At 37.2% G+C, this 26,784-nt stretch overlaps 1 protein-coding gene across 24 annotated transcripts in view; it reads left to right on the top strand.

The window, feature by feature from the left end:
* The window catches only part of SHISAL1 (shisa like 1), a 349,437-nt gene that overhangs the window by 282,953 nt on the left and 39,700 nt on the right, over nucleotides 1-26,784 (top strand). For all 24 annotated transcript variants that reach the window (XM_068951757.1, XM_068951748.1, XM_068951719.1 and 21 more), the window contains one exon: nucleotides 19,880-19,978. In XM_068951757.1, coding sequence (XP_068807858.1) covers nucleotides 19,912-19,978 — 67 coding nt within the window. In that variant the 5' untranslated portion in view covers nucleotides 19,880-19,911. The remainder of the gene's footprint in view (nucleotides 1-19,879; nucleotides 19,979-26,784) is intronic.

Below are 26,784 nucleotides of genomic sequence, written 5' to 3'. Positions count from 1 at the left end.
GTAAATCACTTCCCTGCTTGTCATTCAAGATTTGGGACTGCCTAGCGTTTTGACTGTCTCCTGTTTTGCTGAGCCTGCCCTGTGCCGTCCTCAAAATACAGGAAAAAAACAGATCCTGGAGGAGGTTACTCTGGTGGAACATGACTAATCTCATGAGGCTCTATGAGAAAACAAGAGCCCCTAATATCAAATCATGCAGGACAGTGTGTCTCCTGCTTTGGCCGTCTACAGGAAACAGCTGGAGTATTCACTCCTGGGCACCTGTACCATGTTTTCAGTGCAGATGTGGCCCTGCTCGGAAGGGAAATGTGAATCCCGTGCATTATGGGTTGCTCAAAGCAGTAGTGTTTAAGACAAATGGATAACTCTGATTTGTAATCATTTTAGTACAAACAACTGAGGACAAATACTAAAGCAGGCAAGCCTGAAATGTCTTTTCCATTCCATTGTGATGTACGTGTGACAATAAACTTTTAGAGGCAAGTTTTCTGTAATTAACTCTTTTTTTAAGAAGAGGGGGGGGCATTCTGACTTTGTTCAATGTAGAGTCCTCCTCAGTAACCAAAGGACTAACATAAAGTCCAAAGGGTAAAAGTTGAGCTGCTACACAAAGATGGGGACTTTTTTTTTTGTTTAGACAATATGAATAATATATATTCAGGCTTTAAAAGCCTTCAGAAATACTTAGGAAAAAAGAGCATTAAGATCCAAGAACATTCCCTTTCCCTTAAAGTGAATGCTTGAAAATATATTGTGCTAAAATGTTACAAAGATCTTCCAAATAACAGGAAAAAAATCGCTTTCACATTACTCAGTTGTTCTCCATAGGTAGAATCTCCTAGTATTTGCACAGAAATCATACTATGTATAATTAATGACTGACCCAATTTTACCTTTAAAAAGCTTATTCTTAAAAGGTGAGACATCAAAAAGGTCCAAATCCATTAAGGGATGCAGGATCTGGTGGGGTTTTTTTTTCCCCCTTCAGTCCAACTGTCATTTACTCTGCAAACCTTGAACAAAGAAGATTGCCCTGATAGTCTGATGTTGCAGTACTGTGACAGAACTGTATTTATACAGGGGGAGAGGAGGTATACTTACAGTGACTTGTCAGCTATTGCAGTGGTTATATATTTCTGTTGCCCTTGATTTTTATATTAGAGACCTAAGTTTTTAAGTGGTTGTAGAGTGCTAAAATAGCTGGATAAATTTTTAGTCTCTGCTTAGTTAAAAAATCGGTACAGAGTACCACCTGAGGCTGTTAGCACAGTCTGCAGGAAGAACTTAAATATTTGAAATTATCTGTATGCATACTTTCGAGTTGAATCAGGTTTGGAACAGTGGAGAAAATACTAATGTATCTGCACCAGCAGTCATTATGTGTTGTAATACTGCTGATTTTCCTGATCGAAAAACAGCCTTCCTTAATTACCCGATTATCTTTTTACAGTAAGGAAGTTTGTGAAGGAGTGGTATTTTGGGTAGCTGTACAGTGTGTTAATTTTCTCGTAGCATTGAGTCATTGGAAGAACAAACATGTTTGTCTTCATATGAGCAAACAGAATGAATGATGTATTGGCATGACAACAATATGAATTACACAGAAAATGCAAAGAGTTTTTATTTGCAAGAACAAGCTTTATTAAAAGCAAACAAGTTTGCAGGCTGGCTTTTAGTAGTAGAAATAGGTAACATAAATATGATATGTGTTATAAATATTTAAGGTTCATAAGTTTTTTTTCTTAGATACAGCAAACTCTTCCAGTACCTTTTTTCATGCTTCAGCTGCAAAAGCAGATTGAAATATGATGCAAAATAGGTAAAAGTAGCAAGCTAATTAGGTGCTGTGTTGTAGTGTTGACAGGATCTATTATAGTGGAAATGCCTTTGCTGTAATACCCGCTATGTAACTGCTGGTAATAAAGCCAAATGACTTTTGGACTTCTTAATTTTTTAATTTTTTTATCTTAAATACACAGACTCACTTGCACGTTTTCCTTTGTCTACCCCCTGCTCATGCTTTGCCAGCCCCTTCCTCACGTGCTGGAAGAGCAGCCTTTACAGGCAGGAGACATTGTAGAAAGCACTGATATTCAAGGATTGTGTGTTTTCATGTAACATGCATCTCAGCTGGCTCCCTATTCTGTTTTTCTGCTGCTTCGTGGACATACTGCTTTCTTGCTAGCTAGTAGCTTAATTATACAAGGAGAGGCCTGACTGTGGAGAAATCCTGGTAAATTAGGATGCTTTTCTTATAAGACAGAAAATACAGAAGTTTTCACCACTTTTCACAGTGATACTGGTGCTTGTTCTATGCGAGTAGTCTCGGATACCTGCTAACATGCTAGTTTGCTGAATAATAATTCATTTGACTCTTGTTCTCCTCCACCTGTAACACAAAAGAACTTGAACGCTTGCCTCCGGTTAACTGACAACACTTTTGATCACTGATTTATTCTAAAGCCTTGTATGTGTTCTTCTGCAGGAGTTCTGCCTTTTTAATAGGAATGCTGCTTTTGGGAAAACCGTACTGATCACTTTGTTCCCGCAGACAGTTTGAAAATGTCTGTGGGTAGTCATACTAACATGACCACCTAGTTTTTAAATGTATGACTTCAATTACAAATGCAATATTAGCCCTTTGTTTGGGTATTCTTCTGGACTGGTTGTATTTTAATGCTGCAGTTGAGACAGTGCTTTGTTAAGAGCTTTGTTTCCAAGACCATTGAGCTGATATCCCCACAAGTATCTTCTCAAATGCATCTATTTGTTTTGTATTGCAAACATTTAGTAGTCAGAGATCTGTAGCTTATAAGTCTATATATTGCAATAACATATGTTGCTGCTTTGGCTCTTCTCATTGCCTGTTGGGTTATAAATGTTAATAGACGTATTTGTCTTCGTTCCTAGCCACTCTTCCTTTCTGCTTACTTTAACAAACAGTGCCTTCTGAATTTGTTTATGCCTTCTTTCATCTACTTGAAGATTTGAGATATTTTTCTACTAGATAATCAAATAGACTTACTCTTTCTTATGCATCAGTGATTCTTAGATGTGTACTTTTTGCAACTTTTATCTTTGTTAATTATCAGACGACTGGGCCCTGCAAAGAGGCAAACTGTGATGTTTAAGTTCTGATTGCTACCTCTTGACTTTCCTGAAAAAGAGACTACTACCACTTCAGATGAACTTAGGTCTCATCTCTGAACATATTTTGCAATAGCTTTCATTTGATGAGGCCCTTTGTGATAAAGTTGGAGATTGGAAGGCAGTTACAGTGCAAATGTGTAGCCTGATTATGAACATTTCTGTGAAGGATTAAGTGGAACTTGGTGCCCACAGTGTTACAATTTCAAGCTGCAAGCCTGATTAACTGAGAAAGGTTTTCTGGAGAGTGATATTTTTAAAGTAAGCTCTTCTTTAACCAGTGCGGTACTTAAGGTGGGTTTTCTTTTCAGACTGAGAGAGATTTCTGATTTGTGTAAGTTACAATGCCGTTGTCAATTGTTATTAAATACCTTGCAATACGAGGGAGATAACTGCATGACTTTGGAAATTAATCTAGTTAAATTGCTTCTTAAGGTGATTTTTGCTTAGAGCTTGTAAGCAAGATAAAATTGCAGTTTTACTCCTTTTCTTTGGCATTTTCAGCATGCAATTAGATAGCAGTGGGGAAAAAAGGGCAAGAACTAAAAGTATCCTGAAGGACTAAATAACTCCTAGCTAGAAAGTATATCAGGTAAATTAGCAGGACCTCCTATAAACTGACTTTTTCACTGAATGGTGTTCCTAATTGACAGGGTTTCTGAACTACTTATGATTGACAGGGTTTCTGAACTACTTATGATTGACAGGGTTTCTGAACTGCTTATGACTGTAGATATATCTTCTTGAAGAAAACACACTGTTTTTTAAAGCTAGGTAAATATCAGTCTAACTGGAAACATTTTGAAACAACTGCTTTTCTTCTTCAGATTACTTGATGTTTCAATGCACTTCCATTTCTCTAACTGCATCTCTGAGATAAATGCTATGGTCAAGTCTTATTAAAAACAAGTTCTAGCTTCCTAGTCAGAGGCTCCAAGTTTCCCCTGTATTTCTCATGTGACAGATGACACAAAACTTGCACCAGAGAATGCTGAAAAAATTAAAACTGTTTATTGGGAGGTGAGTTGCAAAAGGGCATATGAAATTACATACAGCAAAAGAAGCTCAGCCTTTTTGCAATGCAAGAGTAAGAGCATGTTCACCTGGTCAAATACCATGAACTATTTATTTACAAGGAATCAATAGATGTCATTGAGATAAAAGGTATCCATGTGGATTAGAGCTTCAGAGAAGGTCAGATGCCCTTAGAAACAATGAAATACTTCACAGTGACAATAATCAGAGTTTTCAGGAGTAAACCTTTCCTTGGAGACATCAAGAGCCTCTAATTTAAAGGATAAGGAACGAATTTACCTCTAAGACAAACTGTTCTGCTGATGTCCGCTCTTGACTATCTAGAAGTCCCTTTGGAAAAAGGAAAACTGTATTTGACCCATGGTTAGTATGACAGCCAAATTTTTTGTAGGAATTTCACTGTAGCTTCACTGAAACACTTCTACATTTTTAAAAGTAAAAATGAACCTTTCCATTTTGTGTTCTTGTATTAAAATTCCAGTCATTGACTTCAGTGAAATGAAGTTGATATAGACTGAGCTTTCTGAGTTAGCAGCCATACAGAAAAATTAAAGCATATTGTATTGGGACTGGAGCTAAATTAAATAGGGTTGAAGATAAATGGTTTGTCTTATCAGGGGGAAAAAAAGTTAACCCAGAATGTTTCATTTGACCCAGAAAAGTTGTTTCTCTTACTCTGTAAATTGAGGAGAAATAAAATAAGCATTTTGATATTTCCAGAACAAAATCTTTGGATATTTTTGTTGTTGTTGTTAAATATCTACATTTTAAAATGTGACACAGTTCTTATTTAAAAACAAAATTAGCCATTTTGACCTCACTTTATGAATGCTTCTTGTTATAAAACTTAACTTTTGGTGCATGCAAAATAGACAAAACGTTGTTTTGATTTACACTGTAAACAAGTGGGGAGTCGGCCTTTTATTCTAAAGAAGATTCTTGTTCTTCAGAACTTGTGTAGATTTTTGAGTTAAATTACACGCAAAAGAAATTCAGACAACTGGCTTTAAAGAACAGGGTTGAACTTAACTATCTGGGTTATTTCACACGACTGCCATTCTGACAGTGCTACCAGCCTGACCGGTAAGCAGGAAAACAGAGTGACTGAAGTTCTGTCTAGCAGTCTATACCACTACCTGGAAGGAAAAAATCAAGCTTGTTCTAGTTTGGTGACTAGTCTAATGTTTCACTTCTGCTCTGTTTAACTGTCATGAATACACATCAGTCTCATATGTCCCACTTTAAGATGAGGGCAACAAGATTAATATTAATGTGAAGAAGAGGTGCAAAAAAATCGGAATTCACATACATGGAATAAAGAATTATTTTGGCTTTTGAGAACTATGCAAACCATTCTTTGGGCAGCTGATTTCCTGTAATCAGTGGGATTTGAATGCTTAGAAATTTTTCAGCATTTTGGCCATGCAATCTTCCCATTTCTGTTGAGGATAGTTTCCATTTTTCAGTGGATTTTAGTGTAGGATCTATAAGATTCAAGATAAGTGTAAATTATTTTGTCTTTGAATGGAAGACCTTGGATTCCCTAAGCCTTCTTAGGAAGAATGTCTTCATTTGGTATACATTGCTATAACTATAAAACTACCTTATTAAAGCAAAAATTATTTACAGCATACTTAAAAATTTGTTTCCCTTATGGTGATAGTTAAAACCTACAGTAGCTACAACAGTGCACTGACTATTCAGAATCCCTTAGAAAAGGCTGAAAAGGGTAAGCATAACCAGGAGATGACAGCGTAACATATGGGTTTTGCTCAAATTTCACAAAGGCAATGTGTTGGCTAGAAAATATCATTCATCACTGAACTTAGAGATGACAGGGAGGTGGAGCAGACTTTGCAGAGACAACCAGAATGCAGAATAAAATAAAAGAACTGGAAGGGTTCTTCAGAAGTCATCTGGTCATTTCCATTCCCATCATTTTGGCTGGTGGGACTAAAGCATGATTTAAGCAGCTGAAGAGGTAAAAGATGAGAGGGATTGGATAGCATTAGGCAAGAGAGGAGAAATTAACCTCCACTCTGGCTCCTATTTCTTTACCTAGAAGACCCCATTTTACATGATACTGTCATGCTATCTCATCCCTTCCTTTACCTCTTAAAATACTGCCTATCTTTTCAGAGTTTTCAAGTGATATTCCTCTGAGTTGAGATTCCAGCTAAGATTAGGAAGGCAGATATCAGTCCTCCTTTCTGAATCTCAGACCTCTATAAAATTGCAGTACTTTTTTTCCTCTCCGTTTGGAGAAGGCCGGAATTCAGATCCGGAACCTGTATCTGGAATAAGTTAATCCTGGAAAAAAAAGCTCGCTGCTCATTAAATTCAGTTCAATTACATTTGAGTTTAAGGATTTCATAACTCAATACATTTTGGGTGTAATTTACTGTCCCAAAACACAATCGATTGTCTAGAGTGTATGACTTCATACATACTGATAAATGTATTATGTAGAAGGCATAAAGAACCTTATGGTTAATGAAAAGAAAATCACTGCAGAACGAGCATCTGTGACAGCTGCCAAAAGGATTATATTTTTATTAGAGAAGAGAGTCCAAAGATTTTGTGACAGTAGATTCCATGTTTGGGAACAGACTTTGGAAAACCACGAGAAATTAGGGTTGAAGTAATATTCTGCTTATACAATTTGCACCCACACGCTCAGCTTTAAGAGCTGTAGCACTGGCTTATTTTATCATTTGCTAGGTTTTATGCTCTGTTCAGAGTTCCCTGTTCAAGCAAAATAGTTAAAACTGTCTTTATTGTAGGATAATAAAATTGTCGGTTAAAAATGAAACTAGTTACACTTTTTCTTAAAGACCCAAAAGAGTGGTTCATTAGGACTACACTGTGAGAGACAGTTCTCTGTGCTGGTAAGGGTTTCTTTACCTAGACATTGATGAGGCAATGCATATGATGCATTATTACAGAGAGGAAATGTAGTTATGCAGCCAAAATTTCCAGAAACAAAGCATCTCACTTTTCAAATAATTCCTGTGATTTAAAATTCTAAACTCTTATTTGGATTCTTTAAGGTGTCTAAATTGTGGCCTGTTTGTCACTGTGTCTGAATTTGGAGGTTAAGGATGGATCTTCTAAGATATCCAACTATAATTTAAAAAAAAACAAACAAAAAAAACCACATGAGCTTGTTTTGTGTGAGGATGGTTTCAACTGATACTGGCATCTTTTCATCACAGTCTTTCAATAAATTGGGGTGGATATTTAATTATACCTTGGTTAAATCATTCTCCTTTAAGTTCTTTGGGTCAGGGATTTTGTAGGAGTATCTCAAAGATGCAGTGGCAGTCATCTAGTTCCCATCACCAGGTCATGAGTTAGCCTTCTAACTCTCACTTTCCCACTTTACTAGCACAGGAACCATCACTTTGGCTTATAATTTTAAAATTGAGCTTTATTAAGTAGGGTAAGCAGAATTATATAACTGTGCTCTTTCATCTGTAAATTATATAAAAATCATTATTTAAACATCAAAATGAGTTTATATCCTCATAAGTAGTATGTATACTTTATTCTATTCCCCTCTGTCCCCCTCCCCTTGTTTTTAAACTTGATCGGTTTTCACAGGAGCATGATACTTTTAATCAGCGTTTCCTGTTTAGGGCATCGGATCTAGAAACTTGGTCCTACATCTGATATGTTCTTCCTTTGTGGCCCTAACTGTTCTGTGCATCATTTTCTCATCCTTAAAATACAAATAGTACCACCTCTCCACTATTCCTTTTTTCTATTTTTTTCCCATTTTTTAGACTCTAAAATATCTAGGAGGAGAGGCAGACTACATGGCTGCAATACAGCTTATTAATAATATATTTGCTGTGTGACATATATAATGAATGCCCTACTTACCTACTTCCTTATGTATGAATTGTTTGGAGTTGATACGTTCTATGTATGAGATTGTACGTACTGGCCTACAATATAAGGAGGAAATTAATATGCCACTTCAAAAGGGAGCATTTCGGAAGGTTTTATCAAATGAAACTACTGGCTACTGTAACCTGAAGACAAGTAGTAGTTTGCTACTGTAGATGTGAATGGCTGATGCTAAAGATGATGCTATTGACTTCAAGGCAAAACTCCTACTGACTTCAATAAAGCTAGTATTTCATCCTGAAACTTGCTTGTAAGTTACCTAAGGAGCTAATCAAAACACCATGGTAAAGTTACTTTGCACAATATGCAGAAATAAATGCCCTCCTCTATGTAGAGGAAACTTATGTAGCATAAACCAATTGTCAAACAAATTAAATATGTGGTTAGGTCATGTTTATTTTGTGCATGGCATAGCGCCCTCTCCATCTGCAAGTCATAAGGTGCTTACAGTCAGTGCATACTAGTGTGAGTAGGGTTTAGAAGGATGCTGAAACTGGAAACAAAATACTGACTTAAAGAATGATGGGTAAATGTTTTTTGGAAACACTTTATTTTTCAGCCTAGAGCACAATTGTCAGTTTGGGGCACCCTCATCTGCTCTTGTAGGGGCAGTTCCTCAATCAGTTGCTTTGTAGTCATCAGCCTGTATTGTTAAGGTGGCTTACTGCTGATCAGTGTGGATGACGTTGGCTTTACAGTCCACAGTATTCATTGTGAGCCCATTCAGTTCCAACCAGACGCTTGCACTTGTACCAAGCAAAGGTGAAATTGTGGTCTCACTGTAGCTGATGGCAAAACTATTTCAGTAGTGACATGATTTTGCACCCAGCTGAATCCACCGGGACTTAATTCCATAATTAAAGCCCAAGTGTGTTCATTTGTCTTCATACTGGCACTTAGTGCAGTAATATTCTTGGGACGCTTAATTTTTGTGTTTAAGCTTCACTGTGTTTAAAAATCCCTGTCAGTTCTGGAGGGTTTTTTTTTTTTAACAAAGTAAACTATTTTAATAGATATGCACAGAAAAGCGTACATACAGGTCACATATAATCAGTGCTGGCTTTGTGCTGGACCAACCCAGAAGAGAATGCCAGAACCTGTTTCAGGCATCAGCCTACATATTAGGCTTTCAGTGCTTCTTCCCAGCACCTCTTCCATACAAATTGATATTTCTGTGTTACTGTCATTATAGACACATGAATGGCAAGTAATTCAGGTCAAAGCCCTTAGGAATGTGGCTGTATGAAACACAGTACAGCATTGACGTCTGTGGCTGATGACTAGGATTCACAGATAAGACTGTAGTACTCGAACATCAAGGAGTATGCTCTGTGTATAGTGCATATGTGCCTACTGAGCGTTTACAAGTGAATACTGTACAAAGGAAGCCACTTCTACATGATTGTGGCTTCGGTCTGCAGTTAACACTTGTTATAGATCCTTGTGTTTTTGTCCAGCTTCTGTGCGTTCATTGGAGGGGATCAGTGCAGGATCCGTATGAGAAACAGTGTTTTTAATGGAATTCTATGCAAGTCTTTTGAAGTAGCTGCTGCCACATCTACTTCTGTGCGCAGCAAAAAAGCTGCAGAAAACTGAAGCTATACATAAGTACGTTTCACATCCTGTGAGACAAAGGATGTGAAACGAAGGTTGAGGCCTGTGATGTTACCAGCAGCTGCATAGCTTTGTTTTACCTGGTCTTTTATTTCCAAAAATGCATGCTCTGAGATGGGGGGGGGAGGATAAAATTGTTAAAAGCTGCTCTTCTGTTGCTCTGCTTCCCTTTTTTCCTCCTGCTTGGCAACCTCCACACCTGCTGTTCTGACTACTAAAAATTGTTCTTTCTTTTGTCCCGAGAGTGTTTGTGCCTCAGAGGAGAGGATAAAGGATTCGCTAGCATCTTTTTCTTGTTCCTCTGCCTTGTAACTTTGAAAATCAAGTTCTTGCTAATAATTCAGTGTTCTTGGGGTTCCAAAATGTAGTTTCTCAATTAGAATAGCTATGAGCTAGTATGGTTGCAGTGGTGCAGGCACTTAAAGCTCTTGAAGAATACCTTAAAAAGCCAGTTTTAAGTGTATGGCAGTCAAAAAGTCCATTGCCTGGTGCAGGATAAAGTTGGCACAGATTATCAGGAATGAGGAGCAGTGAAAGGAAGCTCCTCCCATCCTCTGCCATGCGGGTTTGCTTTTCTCTAACATTTGTTCATTCAGGGCTCCCACGCAATCTCCTTTTTCCTTAGCTGATGCAGTGACAGCCCCCTATGCGATCTCAGTCAGCTTTAAAAACTACCTTCATATGTGACATGACGGAGAGGAATATGTGGAATATTTGGATGTACCATCACTGGTATCTTAAGAAAAAAGGCCAATTCTTTCTCACTCCATTATTTTCATTAATGAAGGGAGCGAGCAGAACTAAAATGTTTCCTAGAATTAAAAGAGTTATTTGACTCTTAAGGGAAGACTAATGGCCGGTTTCAGATTTCAAAAGTGGAAGTCTTGGCCTTTGAATGACTTCTTACAAAAGCCACCCCCTCCCAAAAACAACACATACATACACACCCCAGTAGATTAAGTGCAGAATTTTGCCAGTTCACCCCAGGCAACGATCTGGGCTATTTTATTTCTCAAAGCAATGTTCCTTCCAGCACTAAGAGTACACCAGCAGTACCAATGTAGTATAAAGATAGCCAAGCCGGTTCTAAATGAACCGGCTTACATACTGGAAGCCACCCGCCCTTCTCCACAGGGTAGACAAGCCTGCGCAGAGCTCTGTGCTAGCACAGCTAGGATGCTTTCAGTTTCCACTTTTGAACTGACTCAGCTACTGCCCTGACCTGCAGTGTACCGTTGAGATGTTTTCCTTAGGAGGGCTGGAATAATATTGGCATAGCATTACTATTGGCATAGTGAAATGATCTTCACAAGGAGAAAAAGAAAATACTACTATTTTTGCTAGTTTAAGTGCAACTGGCAGTTTCTTCCAGAGCTGTAACGTTACTCAGGATTTGTACCCTTTCCTGACTGAGCTAACTGTGCCAGCAATATTCGGTAGTCTTCCCGTTACGAAGCATCCTTTTCCTAAAATATGTTAAATAACACAGTAACATCTTTGAGCAGGAACACCACTTTCCACTTCAGTACTTGCTGGCTGGAAAGCCATTTGCCAGCCTTTTGGAAAGCAGTAGGTCCACTACTGTAAGATGTGGATGGCATGCCTAAGGTGATAGCTTTTTAGGGGTCGAGGCCTGGTAGTTAACCAAAGCTAACGTATGACTTGCTGCCCATACAGGGGTGTGTACTCATAAATATGCTAACACAACAAAAAAGTTGTGTGTTTTTCCCCCCCCCTTTTTTTTTCTTTCCCTTCCTCCCTCCGACAATGAAGGCAAGGTCTGATGTACGTGTGTAACTGTGCTTGCAAGTGTAGTGGCATTCACTATTCATTTAAATAAAGTTAAACACATGTTTCCAGGATCCAGGCAAAACTTAAAAAATTTTTTTTCTTTTCATGTTTGACTCAATATTTCTATGCGTCTTAGTATTTTTTTTTTTAATTAGACTGTAAAGAAATGGAGCAGTGTTTATATTTGTAAAAGCAAGCATCCTTTCTACAGTTGATGAAAAGAATGAAAAGTTTCCCTGAGAATTTTGAGTTCCTTTGGCTCTGACATTTAAATTGAGGTTTTTTTCTGGGTCCACTTTTTTACTCCATTTATTCCCCACGCTTTTTCAATATTGAGCATAATAATGTTGTTTTACAAACCCTAATTAACAGAAAATTAGAAACAAGTCTGTTTAGATACAAATAATGATTGAAAATGTTCAAGAACACACAAGCAAAGTAAAATTTAGATGTCAACAGACTTCACAGAAAGCTTTATTTTTTGAAAGAGGCCTTTTTGGAACGAAAATACACTAGCCAGCCTCACTGTTGTGTGATGCATGCGCTCAGGCTCTAGAGCAATGCAATAATACGTAAATTAGCAATATTTGTCTGTGACTATTAGACTTGAGAGGTTTTAACATATCTTCAATAAAACCCGTAGTCTTACCTTCATAACTTCCTTTTAACTCTCAGTAACCTCTTTAAAACTACGTGAAATACTGTTCCCACTGAACTAGTGGAATACACTATTCCAACTCTCCAATTAATAATGTGAAACATTTTACATGAAAATATATTTGCTGTGCGTCTATGCTGAATGTAGTTCAAAACACAAGCTTAAGCTTCCCTAGGGAAGAGCTCTGCATTTTTTTAAAAGCTGAAATGATATCTTGATTAACAGTAGAGTTACAAACATTTTTAAAATGAATCCTATCCTGCTCTCAAGCTCCTTTAGAAACTTACCAAGCTCCTTTAGAAACTTACCACAAAAGTGCAAATGTTTCCATATCGTGCCTGCCTCATGGGAGACCAAGAGGGTCATTCATGACCTCAGAGTCAAAATTAAGTTGTTTTAGATTACTTCATTCCATGAATAGGCTAGCCTTGACTATTCTGTCCTATTAGACTTATTTATTTATTCAGTTCATGAAGCAGTTGGAATAGCCAGCCATGAGAGTTGGAAGTAGCAGCTGGTGGCACAGAATCACTCAGCAGCTTTGTCTGACTCTATTATCTAGGTATATATCTGAACTGAGGTGAGTCTTCCAAAGATCAGTTTAGTTCATTAAAAATTAGGATTTGGGATGACCATAAGTCTATGTCAGCTACTTACACTTATGCTGATGTAGTGCACACAAATGAGAGTGTGCACATATTGCAGTCTTTTAAAAAAAACTAAGTGCAGTTCAGAGCATTAAGAGGGGTTGCAACTGTTGGCTGCAGAAGGAGTTTTGCTTTCAAGAAGTGAAAAAATTGCCAGTAACTTGTAGCTGAAGTTAATTGTTGACATCAGTAAATCATCACAACAACCATTTTGATATTATTTTTACACAGCTGACAGTTTCCAAAAAGTGATTTAGATTTTTTTTTTTTCCCAAAATGAGATCTAGTGTTTACAGTGAAGGGCCAGTTATAGAGCAGACAAAAATCCTAAATTTTCTGACCTTCCTCAGTAATAAATGCAGTAAAACAAATACTTATCCTACTAAATATAAATATGTAATGAATTGCACCAAGAAATTAATCACCTAAAGTTTATTTGGAGTGCTGCAATAGTTACGTTATAGTAACACCTTTAATATTGCTTTCAAGATAGTGAGGAATTGGGTTGCTAATAAGGATTCATGCTAATTTAGGCAAGTTTCTCATCAGTTAAATTTTGTGATGGAAAGATCTGAACATACCAGTGGTTCTTTAAAATTAGTTATATTCTTGTATTAAAGGAATCCTTGACTTCTAGATCAGTCTTCTGTGCAATGTACTGTGCAGTCAGGGTAGGCACTGTTAAAATCCTTTTCCAATTTGCATGCTCATGGTGTGTGCCTCAGGCTGTATTGGTGTAGGACAGGTTACAATGGCTGACTAAACATATTGATGAAAAGGAAAGGGGTAAAAGAGAAGATAAATGAATGACTTTTGTGTAGTAGTTTACAGCTGCAGCATGTATAAGTTTCTTGGCCTTGCCTTATTAGTAACAGCTATCAACTGCTTGAAGTTTACTACACAGTCTCCAGGCTGCCCTAAATTAAGCTTATTTTTTAGGGCCCATGCCTGTTGTCCTTTCATGGCTGTTTGGAGACTAGGAGGACAGTGTGTTGAAATAACACAAACTAGTTCATATTTTCAATTTTTAAATTTATTTAAAATTATAAAACTTATAAAAATATAAAAATTGGAATTTATAAGAAATTATTAAAAGAGGGGGAAGAGTTTCATAACAAAATTAATATGAATTTGTTCATCTTTAGCAATACTGAAAACATAACTGCATGCATTTCCCCTCAGTTTTTTAGAGACTTGCACATGCTTGACTTCAAGCATATGCGTTAAGATTTTTTTTAGAGAACAGACACTGAAAAATTTTCATGCTGCTGCCCTCTATTCTAAAAGGTTTTCTACCAGTAATTCCTTTGCATAGGTCTGTTTTAATCATTTCAAATAAGACAACTGTCAACTTAAAACTAGGATGTTTTTCATAAACATTTCTTTTGAGGTTATTGTAGTGTGAAACCACATGTTTTCTTAATAGGCACGTTTCCTTTCATGCCAATTATGTTGCTGCCTTTGTTATAAGACTGTGGTTCTACTGCAGTAGCATACATTAGCTCATACTGGATGCCTTTTTCAGCCTGTTTTAATATGGGAGAGTAAACAGAGCTGGACTACAAGTTAGGTGAAAACCAGAAGGCTGTAATCTGAACCTAAAAACCTTTCACCTAATTTTAAGCAGCTTTCTCAAACACTACGTCTGCCTTGGGCACGTTATTCAGCCCCTTATTGATGGCACACTCCAACCTGTTGTCATATGTTGGCTTCAAGTGAGAAAGCAGGTTGAGAGGGGGCCGTTTTCTTGCTGGTGATCCTCCCTCTCCAAGCAGTGTATGGGGAGGAGCAAAGCTAGCATGTGTCTGAGGTTAGTGAGAGTATGCCCAGGAGGAGAGAGGAGAGTGGAAAATAAGAAGGGATTATGGAGATCAGAGTCTTTTTAGGTATTATTTAGTCATGGCTATGGAAGATGACTTCCATGCCTCAAGAGAATGCAGGAGGAAGAGGAGGGAAGCCCATCACTACAACTGCCACGTTGGCATCATTTCCCAGACCAGGACACTGGCATGTGCTAAGATTCGAAGGCCTGCAGGAGTTAAGTGTGAAAAAGAGAGAGACATCTTTAGTTATGCCACAGGCAGTGGAATGTTTTCACCTATATAGTTATGTCTGTCTGTAGATGTTCCTGTCTCAGTATAACGGTGGTACACCAGCATACCTTTTGATTAACATTATGAGAATTAGCAGAGGCTGTATGGCTCTTTGCACTTTTGCAGTATTATAATTTTATTTACCTTGGCAGAATTGGTAGCTATTGGATACTTATTAGGACCTTCTGGGCACAAACAAAATGCAGAATTATATCACAACCTTACTAAACGTTGTGCAGCCAGAAGAGGAGGCATGGAAAAAATATTCTTAAAGGAAGGATTATAAGACCTGGAAGTTGTTAGCCTAAGAAAAGACTGAGTGAAGATATGACAGCACTTTCTGTACGTATTAATTAAAGGCCGACACAGAGAGAGGTGTAACTGATGTATCTGCTTGAATTGTAGCAAGGGAACTACAAGTTAGACATGAGATTAGAGAAACACTGAAAGTGGATTGTCTGAGGAGGCTGGAAAAAACCTCCAATGATGGAGATTCTGACAACTTCTGCTGAGAATGGTTTAGATGTGCTAAGTCCCGTGACAGAAAGATGGATTAGATGACTTCTTGAATCCTTACTCGCCTGTTCTTCTGTTATTCTGTGCAGAGAACTAACTTGAGAGATAGTGCTGATGTATTTAATGAATTCTCTTGCTAGCACCTTTCTAGTAGCAAAAAATGCAAACTGCGTAATATCTCTCAAACCTCTCTCTTCTAAACACAGCTTTTCTTTTCATTCGAAGTAAGGGAAAAATTATTTTTACGTAAAATCTCCTTGCCACATGACATGGCAGCTTTTCTTTCCGATGGTTCACTGATTCCCTTCTAGAAAGCAGCTGGATAAAACCATAAGGGTAACCAAAGTAGTGTGCATAGCGGCAAAGTAGGAGCTAAGATGTGGCAGTGTTCGACTAAAAAGCAAAATATGGTGTCGTGATCTGATGCACAGATCTGATCATTGCACCTAGAGTACATGGTGATGAGCGAGGTTAAAGGCAAACAAGTTCAGCTTCTACGTAGCAGTGGTGAGATTAGAAGCCATAACACAACCAAAGACTTTGCAGAAACAAAAAGCTACCTGCCTGTTGTGTCTAATTTTAATGTCTCTTCTCCCTGATCACAATGTCACAGCAACATTCTTTTTGAATTTTGTTCTCTTTAAATCATTCATTGTCACATCCTCTGCTAGGGAAAGCAATATTCCTAAGATAAGCCTTATTTCATGACTAGATAGCAAAGCACTTTAAAAAAGATTACTAAGGACTGTAATCCCCATTTCACTTTAGAGATGTTGAAGCACAGAGCAGAAAACAAAAAACAACAGGAAAACCTCTCATGCTGTGATTGCTCAACCATTTTTTTTAGCCTAATTTATGACAATGTAGTTGCACAGCTACTTGTGATTGCTAGCAGAGGGAGGAGGTGTCGTGAGGCTGGAAACGGGCAGCCGAGGGATATGGAAATGGATTCACCTTTCCACTACAGAGACTGCAAATGAGCTTAAAATGCTGGAGGAATTGGTGGCTTGGACCACCTATCTAATCATTGATTTGAAGAAAGGAAGAAAACCTAGTCTCTTAGCTTCCAGGCCCTTCATCTTCTCTGCTGAATTCATCATATGTTCTTCAAATTTTATTTAAAAAAATAAAAAACAAAACAAAAGCTTTAATCTTTCCTTCAAATAGAATTCTCTAATTTTCAAGCCCCCAGTCAGTTTTGATTAATACTAACCCTAACAAATTATTTAGCTATGTCACTGCTAATTACCATGTTCTTATCGCATTTCAATTTTGTCAGCCTAGCATTAGGAAATATTTTGTGGGATTTAAACACTTTCTTTTACTTGGCCACCTGTTCTGCTGCCCATCAGTTCCACCTGGCTGATTCAGTTCTCAATAGCTCAGACGCATCCTCAGTGACAGTGCCCTAACGATGACAGAGTTAATTGGACAGCAGCATGTTTAAAAAAAAAATCAAGTAGTGAATGGTTAGTTGTGTCTGCCTCTTCCTATGAATGATCATATTCTGTTTAATGATCACTGAATCCATAGTTATAAAAGTTGTAAGAGCATCTCCATATCATCACAAATAGATATATCTATGCCTGTATATATCTACACACACGTACATATTTCCTGGCTCTTGATCTTCCGAGCTGGCACATAATAACACACAAGTATCACAAGACTTGGATTAAAATGCCAAGTTCGTTGTTGCCAGTTCTGTTGAACGTAATTGAATAAATCTTTCCTTCCCCTCCCTGAAAAGCTTCTAGATTTCTACATACAGTAGTGATTAAAAAATTACAAGCAAGACTCTACTTTTAAAAACAGGTATCTTATTTCCAGTCTCGTTCAGGTTTTTCATAATTGATATACTCTATTGTTTTCTCACAGTGTTTGTTGCCTGGTCAAATTGTGTGATACAAAATAAATTATTTTAAAGAATATACTAAGCTAATATCCTATTAAGCAACCTTTATCAACAACAATATTGAGAGAGATGAAATTTACTTTCCATAAGCCCACAGTGATATGCATCAATTATATTATTTTCCTGAATTGTTTATTAATTGGGTTCTATATTAACCGTTCCATTAACTTTCTCTAGATACATTTCAGGCTCACAAGCCTATAATTACCTGGACTATCCCATTTACTGCTAAAAATGTCATTAGCTTTCTTCAAGGGCTCTGAAGCTGCCATGGTTTCCCCTCCGAAATAACTGAAAAAAGAATATATATTATATGCTCCCCAAACCGCTCTCCTAAAATAACTGGATACGAATAATACAATTGCAGATTTAAAATTATGAGCTTTAGTATCAGCCCACTAATGTCCTGCTAACTTATTCTTGACATGGAAATATTTAAGTCTCAACTATACCAAACATCTGTCTCTTCCCAGGTGCACAACATAAGTGCTCATTGATCGATTCTCTTTGTCATGAAGTATTACTAAATCTAATGTTTCCATGTAGTAATGAATCACTATCAGAATTTCTACAGCTGTGGTTTACCCGGGGGGAAAAAAAAATCTTAGTCATTTTATTCTTATCAACGTTGGCAACACCTGGCTCTTTTTGTCTGTTTGCTTGCTTGATTAAACTTCTAAATTGTTAACCTCTTGCTTATATTCAGTAGTATTCTTTTTTCCTTTTTATGTAATTCTGACTTTAAATCTGCTTGATATTTTGATTAAAGTAATATTCCTTTTGAAAAGAAAGTGGCTTCTTTTGATTGATGCTTAGTGAAATATTCTTAATCTGTTCTTAGCTAGCATTCATAGTTTTCTGTACAATTATTTTTTTCTTCCAAATATTGTGGAATCTGATTGTTTTCCTCTTAGAGGAACTGACTTATTTTAGACCTACAGATATTATAGTGGTTTGGACTTTACTCATATTTGCAGATAACAGATGTAATTTATCGTAACTTCTTGTACAAAAGTTACCACTAATTTTTAGCTTTGTGATCTGTTTGTCTTCATCTGCTAGGATGATTTGTTACAGAATTTGCTTGTGCTGGACACAGCATTTCTTGTTAGCGAGCAATCCGTTGTCTCTAATCTTTCTGTAGGTAGCATTATGTCTTCCCTCTCATGCCCACATATGTTACTCAGAATTTAGTTATTCGTGATAATGCTGATTTTTATTTTCCCTCTTTATTACATACAGGTGCAATTGTCTTGGGGTTTTAATTTGATTCAGTAGCCTGTAGTAGACACCAATTAGTAAACTACTTTGTAGTATCTATTATAGCACTGATTTTAGAAGCATTGGTCATCATGCTGTTCTTGAGCTGTCAGTGTCTTAGAAACAAACAATATAATTTTTTTTATATAAGTTGCATTTTTAAAAATTTTTTGTAAGTTGAGCCTTTATGACCACCTTAAGTTGTTGTTGTGTTGTTTTTAACAATCCAAGAATGTGAGTCACCCCCACCAGCCTTCAGTGTACCAGCTAGGTGGAATTTCTTCTCGTAGATGAGCAATTCCAGGCTTTCTGGTTTATAGCCCAAGCCTCCAAGGTTGCTGTACAGGCCATTAAAGTAGCTCTTTATTATCCTCTACTGCCAACGTGACTTCAGGATGTTGAAGAGCTTATACGTCCATTGTGAGTGTGTGTAGCAATGACAGCCGGATAAGGTACCAAGACGTTGCCATTGATGTTGATGGCAATGTTTGTATTGGGACAGAACCTGTGCTACACTTACCAAACATACAGCTAGTGAAGTTGAATCAATGTGTATATAAGACGCTTTCTGAATCCCCCAGCTGTAGGGCTGTTCTGCAGAAAACTAGGATAGCCTTTTTATGACTGCTGCCAGCCAAACTGCAAGGAAGCCAGATGAGGAAGCGGACAGGGCAAGCAGACGGCAGCATACGGGTATGCATCGCATCTCACTGTTGTTTCCAGGAAAACAAAAAATAAGAATAATCCCTTGAAATGCTTCGATTCTAATGAAAAAAATGTTTTTGGATATGTTTCCAACCAGCTTAAGTTGATCAACCCACTTTCTGAACGACTGCACCCTCTAATGGGGTAAAACAGAGTGACTTCTGAAGCAGACTTTATTTTTATTTTGTTTGTATTCTTCCAGTTCTTACAGGCATAATACAGCAGCCCATTCATGTTAACAATAAAACAAGCGTGTTGTTGCAGAGTCTTGATCACAGGGAAGATGTGAATATCCCAGAAGAACTTCTTATGATTCATCTGTAATAATAATACCCATTGTTAATGAAATGTATGTAAATAGTTGTGTACGTTCATGGTGAAATAAAAAAGGAATTTCAACAAAATCCTTGAAAAGAGAACTTATTTCACTTTTAAGACCCAGTCCAGAAAAGTACATTTTTTTTTTTTATTATTATTGTATGAAGTAGTTTCAGCTTACCAGAGTTTTGTGGGGAAGCAAAACTTTGAACAGATGAAGGTGAGAAGAAATAGACACTTAACCACGATATTGCATCTTGTCCCACAGGTAATTCTCTAAAGGACCAATGAAAGCCAACGATGACAAGTTGTGGTCAACAGTCCTTGAATGCGCTGATGGTTCTGCTTTCATTATTCTTGTCAGCAGGTAACTTTTATGCCAAAAATTTATCTTTCAGTGATGTGTGTCACAGGGAAAAAGTAGTTCCAATTTAATCCTGGATTCCTTCAAAACTAACAAGATCAAATGGATTGTTCATTGAATAATAAATAAATAAAGCAACTATGCATTTAATAATTAGAAGCTGGAATTTGAAATGCAATTCAAAATTCAGTTTAAGAAGGCAAAAGTAATTGGACACTGTCAAGAAAAAGCAAGCTGAAAATTTACAAGACAAAGATATTGATTTGATACTCCAGTTTTTCAGCTCATCTTAAAAAAAAAAAAAAAAAAAAAAGTCTGCTGTATAATACAACCATTTTGCTAAATAACCATCTATTGCAAGCAGAGCAAGCAGGGTTCCAAATGTATATTTTTATACATGCACACAGGAGTATGTGAAGGACTGTACTTGGAACTTCAACTGGTATTGTAATAAGTACATGTCAGATGTGATGCAAGTTATCTTGTAGATATGTTAAAAAAAAAAAAAAAAAAAAAAAAAAAGCATGACATTATGTTGCACCAATAGTATGTTATTTTCCTCATCACTATTATTCTATGTAAATGCACAATTTTACCTGAAGAATTCACTGGACCAGGGAGAGGGGCCAGGGTTTTCCCACTGGATGTTTTCTGTTAGTGCACAGATAGGATTTGTGCAGAAATCTGTAAGCTGTTACACTGAGAATAAATGGAGCCCTATGATTATTAGTTGCTTTTTTTTTCTTCAGAAGATATTTGTGATGTCAAGGTTTTCTGTGAGGATGGAATAATTTTATTTATAAAAAATTAAAGGGATCTCAGTCCAAATAATTTGATCCTAGGAATTTTAAACTTCCAGCACAACCTCTTCTACCTTCCATTCTTGAGGTGTTTTTAATTCAAAGAGATTTTGTTTTATCCACTGTTACTCTTTATTCATTATCCCCAACCACCATACTTAAAACTTTACCAAGCATTACATATCTTAAAATGTCTTTGTGCTCCAGTAACAGTTGTTACTCTGCTGTGTCTGCGTCATCCTTATAACACTCGGTGTTATATCCTCATCCGTTTGTTGCCCACAGTCTTGTTACTTATTTGCAAGCATTCTAGTTGATTTTACTGATGACAGTTCATTCTCTAGCTATAACTGACAGTCCTTCTGTTAACAGTATTATAATAATACCAACTTTACCACTGCTCTGCCTAATCCTCAAATGTTCTCTTCCTTTACAGTCTGTCCACTGATATCCCTACGTATGGCACTGCATCTCTAGTTATGTAACTACCCTCCTCCTATGTACTAGAATCAGGCATAGGGTTTATAGCAGCCTCTTCGTCATTTTTCAGGTTAAAGTCTTTTCAGAAAGCTGTTTTCCTGGTACATAAATGAAGTCAATTATTCAAGAAGAACTCAGTGCATGTAGCCCAGGGATCAAAGAGCACAAAATTTTTCCATGAACTTTTTGTTCATTTTTATTATGTTTTCAAACTTTACCATTCTGTTTAGGGGAATTCCAGTAGAGACCTCCTGAGATCCCACTTCTGCAAGCATTTTCCTCAAGCTAATATAACTATATATGTTCCAATTGAATGGGACGCTAGTATTACACTATGCATGCAAGCAGATGTGGTCAGCCACTGGTATATATACACTTATTCCCTCAAAGCCAAGCGTACAGCAAGTGATCTGAGGTGTTTTTCTCTTAGGAGAGGAAATATGCTGCCTCTGAAGTACAGCTTCTTTATTTGATACTAATTGCATAGAGTTTCTCATAGTTTGTCAATAAATGCCAGGAACTTGTCTTTGGAAATGTGTGCCTTATCTTCTTGTTGGTCCTCAGTTATTAGTATTCTGTTATCTGACATTCATTATTAGCATGTAGAGTGCAGGCTTAATCTGGAATCATCAAGAGCCCTTCATGCCAGCCGAAGTCTGCTCCTTGGGGAGTTTTGTTGCTGACATCCGTAGGTGTGGGTTTAGACCCTTGCTAACTTACACCCACATTTTACAAGACTTGGATGAAATGTATTAGATATTATCTTGGAGCCAGCATAAATGTAAAATACTTGTCCAAGATGCATCAGCTTCCATAAAGGAACACTGTTGGCTATATGCAGTGAGAATGACAGAACTAAAGGATGCCGCTCTTCTTGAAATGATACAAACGTCCTTCTTAAACTGAGCTGAAATGAAAACCTAATGGCAAGAGTCTTTCTGACTTCACTAGATTTACAGACTTCTATCTGTAAGATCATGCGTCACTTCTAAGTTCTTGACCTACTAAGATGTGCAAACTTAAATTTTAAAAAACTTTATGTATGATTGAAAACTGAACTTAATAATTGGAAGCCTAACTATTGTTAGCTCCATAAGGCACAGTGAAAGTTAGGACACAAGTAACGGACAAGTTTCCAGAGCAGCAGTTTTGAGGACCTGTTTTTCATTGCATCAGTGACAGCAGCGGTGGAGCAAAGGTGTTTGTTTGAATGCCAAGGTGGTGGCTCAAAATGAGGATAAAGTTTGGCAGCTTTAGCTGTGTGCCTAGGAAGGAGATATAATTGCCCAAAACGAGCAAAATTTTCTCATGACAAGGGGGAACAACTCTGAAAAGGAAGGTCCAAGTTCAGAGTGGGTAGGCTCCATTTAAAAAAAAAAAAAAAAAAAAAGATGAAATCGGATTGAGACTATAGAAACTCTTCAAACTAATTTTATTTCAATGTGAAAACATCAAGAGCACAGGGCCACACAGCTTTAAGATATGTGGGCACATTAATTGTACTGAAAGCACAGGGAATGAGTAATAAAGGAAGGAGCAACATGCAGTTATGCCAGAAGAATATCTGTCTGCCTGTTTTAACTCCTAAACATATACTTTGCAATAATGTTGATATTTAAATTCCCTTAATGGGTTGAAACACATTTATAAAATCAGTGATAGCAGCAAGGCTCATATTAGCAAGCCAAAATTGGCAGATTATTTGCACATTACGGTAGTTTTCCTTTGGAGTAGAAAATGAATGTTCTTACAGCAGAATTATCAGAGGATCGCAGATGATTGCGGTTGTGCCAAGTAAAATGTATATATGTGAACATTTCTGTGGAGACGTATGGAAAGCTTATAACGACCAGCCACCTCTCAAAGCTTTCAGACTTTACAAACTTGGTAGCTAAATTCAAAATCTAATCAGCGTTACACAGATCTAACTAGCAGCAAACAGGAAAGTAACATCAGAGTTTGATGTGTACTGTCTGTTTATTTTTCAGGTAGAGCAGATAAATCTTAAGACGAGCTGAAACCAGTCATTTGAAGCATGACGGGCTTCTCTAGAAATGTGTATGAGCAGAGATAGGAGGATCTGTACTACTAACCTTCTAAGTAGTACATTTCAAAGCTAGTATGAGAATTTACAGAGGCAATTCCACTTCAAAAACAGCTGCCATCTTTGCAACAGACAACTTAAAGCCTTTCAGTCACACTACTTTTGTCTAAAGAATTTCTGTAGCAATAAGGCTCTAATGTTCAGATTGACTTCATACACATGCAAGGTTGAAGTGCTCTTATTTTCAGAAAAATACCTTGTTTAAAAAAAAAAAAAAAGGTGCTTTGTTTACTGGATCTCTGATTCCCAGAGCAAACAGAGACAGCTAGTAAAATTATGCAGATTACAAAAAATTGATTTTTTTCACTGATTGGCAAATTCAGACCAAAATTCAAACATGTTATGTGTTTTCTTGTATGTATATTTTGATCACTGACAAACATTTTTATATTGAAGTTCTTGCTTAGCATTTCATCTTTATTACAGACCTAATTCATGCTCTGACCTGATGCTGTCTTCCATTCTCCCTCTCTTCTGTAGCCTCCCTTCCCCCAGGTTTCACCCCCAAACAAGTTTGACTGTAATTTTGGTTTTAAAACGGGCAAAGAATCTTTGTAGAGGTATAGACTAGGGACATGAGCTGGTAAGAAAACCATTTTGCAGGGACGAGTAAGGTAAACCTCTCAAGGTCCTATAGCCCTCCAGTTCGTTCCCACAGTTCACAACGTGCTCAGGAAAGAGCAATTTCTCTCTCTGAGGCTGGGCAAGAATAATGTCAGAAGCATGAAAATATTCATTAGTTTATGCAACATAAAGCACTAGTTTTGATTCTGATAACATGCGCTAGATACATATACAAGTCAGGTATAGCTTGGCAGAGCTGCTGTTCTTCTGGTGTACTCTAACCTAGGTGTAATTCACCTAGGCTAAGTTTGTAGTAGACGTATGAAAAATGACATTTTTTACTGTCCTATTCACAAAACTAGTACTAGCAGTAAGTATTTTTCCCTTAAAATGTCCCAAACTTGAAAACTCTGTCTATACTAGAGCTTTAAAAATTATTACTATGTAATTGGTAGTAGGAATGTTATTTTTTAAAGGAAAAGTAAGTTAATATATCTTTAGCCATAAAAGCCATTAGACCTGCATTTTGAAAAAAAAGTTGATGGTTCTACTGATAATGCATGAAAAGCAAAATCTGTGTTGCACACCAGGGCTTCGCAGGTGACAAAGAAGTCAGGGAAACTGATTCATAGAAGTAGCTAATATAACCAAGTGCAGATATTCCAAGTAAGAAGGAGCAGATCAAAATGACTAAAAAGTGACAGCTGCTAAACTGATCAATTTACACGGGTTGTGTTTTCTTTACAGATACGGCAGAAGTAGTACATACTGTAATCCACAAAAATCACTACTGCAACATCTTATTCTGATAAGAGATCTGTAGTTTCAAAGAACGGTGTCCTTCTGGATAGGGAGAACACTGGGCAAGATAGAGGAAAACAAAAACCCAGAAACTGAAAGACAGGCATGCTTCAGGACATAACCCTAAAAGAGAAAAGTAGAAAGAAATTTTCCTTACTAGAGAATTTATTAGACAACTTTTTCACTATATAGCATGCTTGTATCTTTCTTTGAAGCATCTGAAACTGGCCATTATCACGGAAGGATTAGATGGATACTCTACTGCTAGATAGTGTTAATAAAAAAAATACTGTGGATAAACGTCACTACTGAAGTACAGTGTGAAGGTTGTCACCCCACTTGTATTTATTAGGTTCAATAGTATGGCTTGAAAGCCAGCTCCTTGATCTTTAAGAAACTTACAGAAGAGCAATAGACAGGTGTTACCTTGACCTGTGAATTTGTATGACTATACAAACTGAGGTCAGTTTACTCTGTATTTGTTGATATCAGACATAGACTCACCTTTTTCCTAGTGATGATGACTAGTGGGACTATACATAATGTTTAAGATAAGCATGTAGTGCAACCTTGTAAACTGGCAGCAAACATTTGCAGAACACTTGGGGCCTTTCAGTGCTTAACCGTGTGCATCTAAATGCCGTTTGACTTGCCCTGGAACATCCATGTGTGGACAGGACCTGCAACAGACCTGCACCTCTTAGACTGAAAGCTTGAGGCCAGGCAGAACAGGTTGGGGAAACCCAGCTGGCACTGAAGTCCTGTATTTAAGCAACTCAATCAAGCTCCCGTTCTCGTCAGGTTTTGCATCCCTTATTTCTTTAGGTCAGCTTCTCAAAAAACAATAGATACATAGATAAAACTAACATTTTCAGAACTTGGGACCTTAATCCTGGAACACTTAGTAGTATTGCTATGTTAATGAGGAGTGATGCAGGGAATTAACTTGTTCAAATGAACGCATATTTGTGTAATTATCTGCTTTGTGGATTTTGTGCCACAATTTCAACATGCGCATTTGTTGCAAGAGTTACAGAGGATCCCAATTCTGAAAACCTAAGTCTAAAGAAAGAAAATTTCATTACTGGTTATAGAATCCTGATATTTGAACATGGATTTTTTCCCAGGCAGAGCAAGAACAGTTATGTAATTAATTTTCAAAAAACTATGTTCCTTTGGAAATAGCATTTTTATAGCACTTCACTTCCTGACTCAATTCGTCTACAAAGGGATTTTTTCTTCTGTTAAAGCAGTGATGACAAGTATATGTATGCACGCGTGTCTGTCTGTCTGTATGAAAAAACACCGATATGAATAACAGTTGCATTATCATATCACTCCTTAGCCAAGACTACTTTCTCCTCTGGTATACTGTGCTTTCCTGATACTAGATGCTGGTTCATCTCTAATTTTAGGAACAGAGCTGAGGTATGAGAAAGGAGCATAGCTGCCATAGGATCTAAAATGCACAGAAATAGAGGCAAGTGGTAACAGGAACTTCTAGAGGGTGATACAGATTGTGTGCAGTGATTGGCACACAATCCGTTTCGAGTATGCATTTGGAGGATATGTATGGAGAGTTCCCCCCCCCCCCCCCAAAAGACTGATAGTGCAACAATGTGACATACTCCCGGAAAAAAATGTTTTGAAAGATGCAGTAACATGAGAATTTAATAAAGAAGAAAAGCAGGAATACTCAAGAATAGCTGTGTTTCTGTTAGTTCTAGATACTTGCAAATTCAAAGTTGTTCAGATTTTGTACTGTTTTGTACTTTTTATTTCTAGCAGAGTGATCCTTATCAAAGAATGGCCTTTACAATGGAGTAGATTTTTTTGACACAATAGCAGTGACTATAAATCATGCACTGTCAAACTTTTATTGCAGTTTTATTATAGGCTTTTAGCTGTAATGAAGTAAGCCCAGGAAGATCAAGTATGAGCATTGTTTGGTCTTTGTGGGTATCCCTGTATTTAAAACAGCGGTGTGAAACTGTTTCTCTAAATACTTCCTCGTTTCTTGGTGTGGAGGGCATTTCTTCTCTTCCTTTTTCAAAAAAAAT

This window comes from Struthio camelus, chromosome 1 (assembly GCF_040807025.1).
Source record: "Struthio camelus isolate bStrCam1 chromosome 1, bStrCam1.hap1, whole genome shotgun sequence".
Lineage (NCBI taxonomy): Eukaryota > Metazoa > Chordata > Aves > Struthioniformes > Struthionidae > Struthio > Struthio camelus.
The sequence above is the reverse complement of the archived record's forward strand: the minus strand, read 5'-3'. Positions and strand labels throughout refer to the sequence as shown.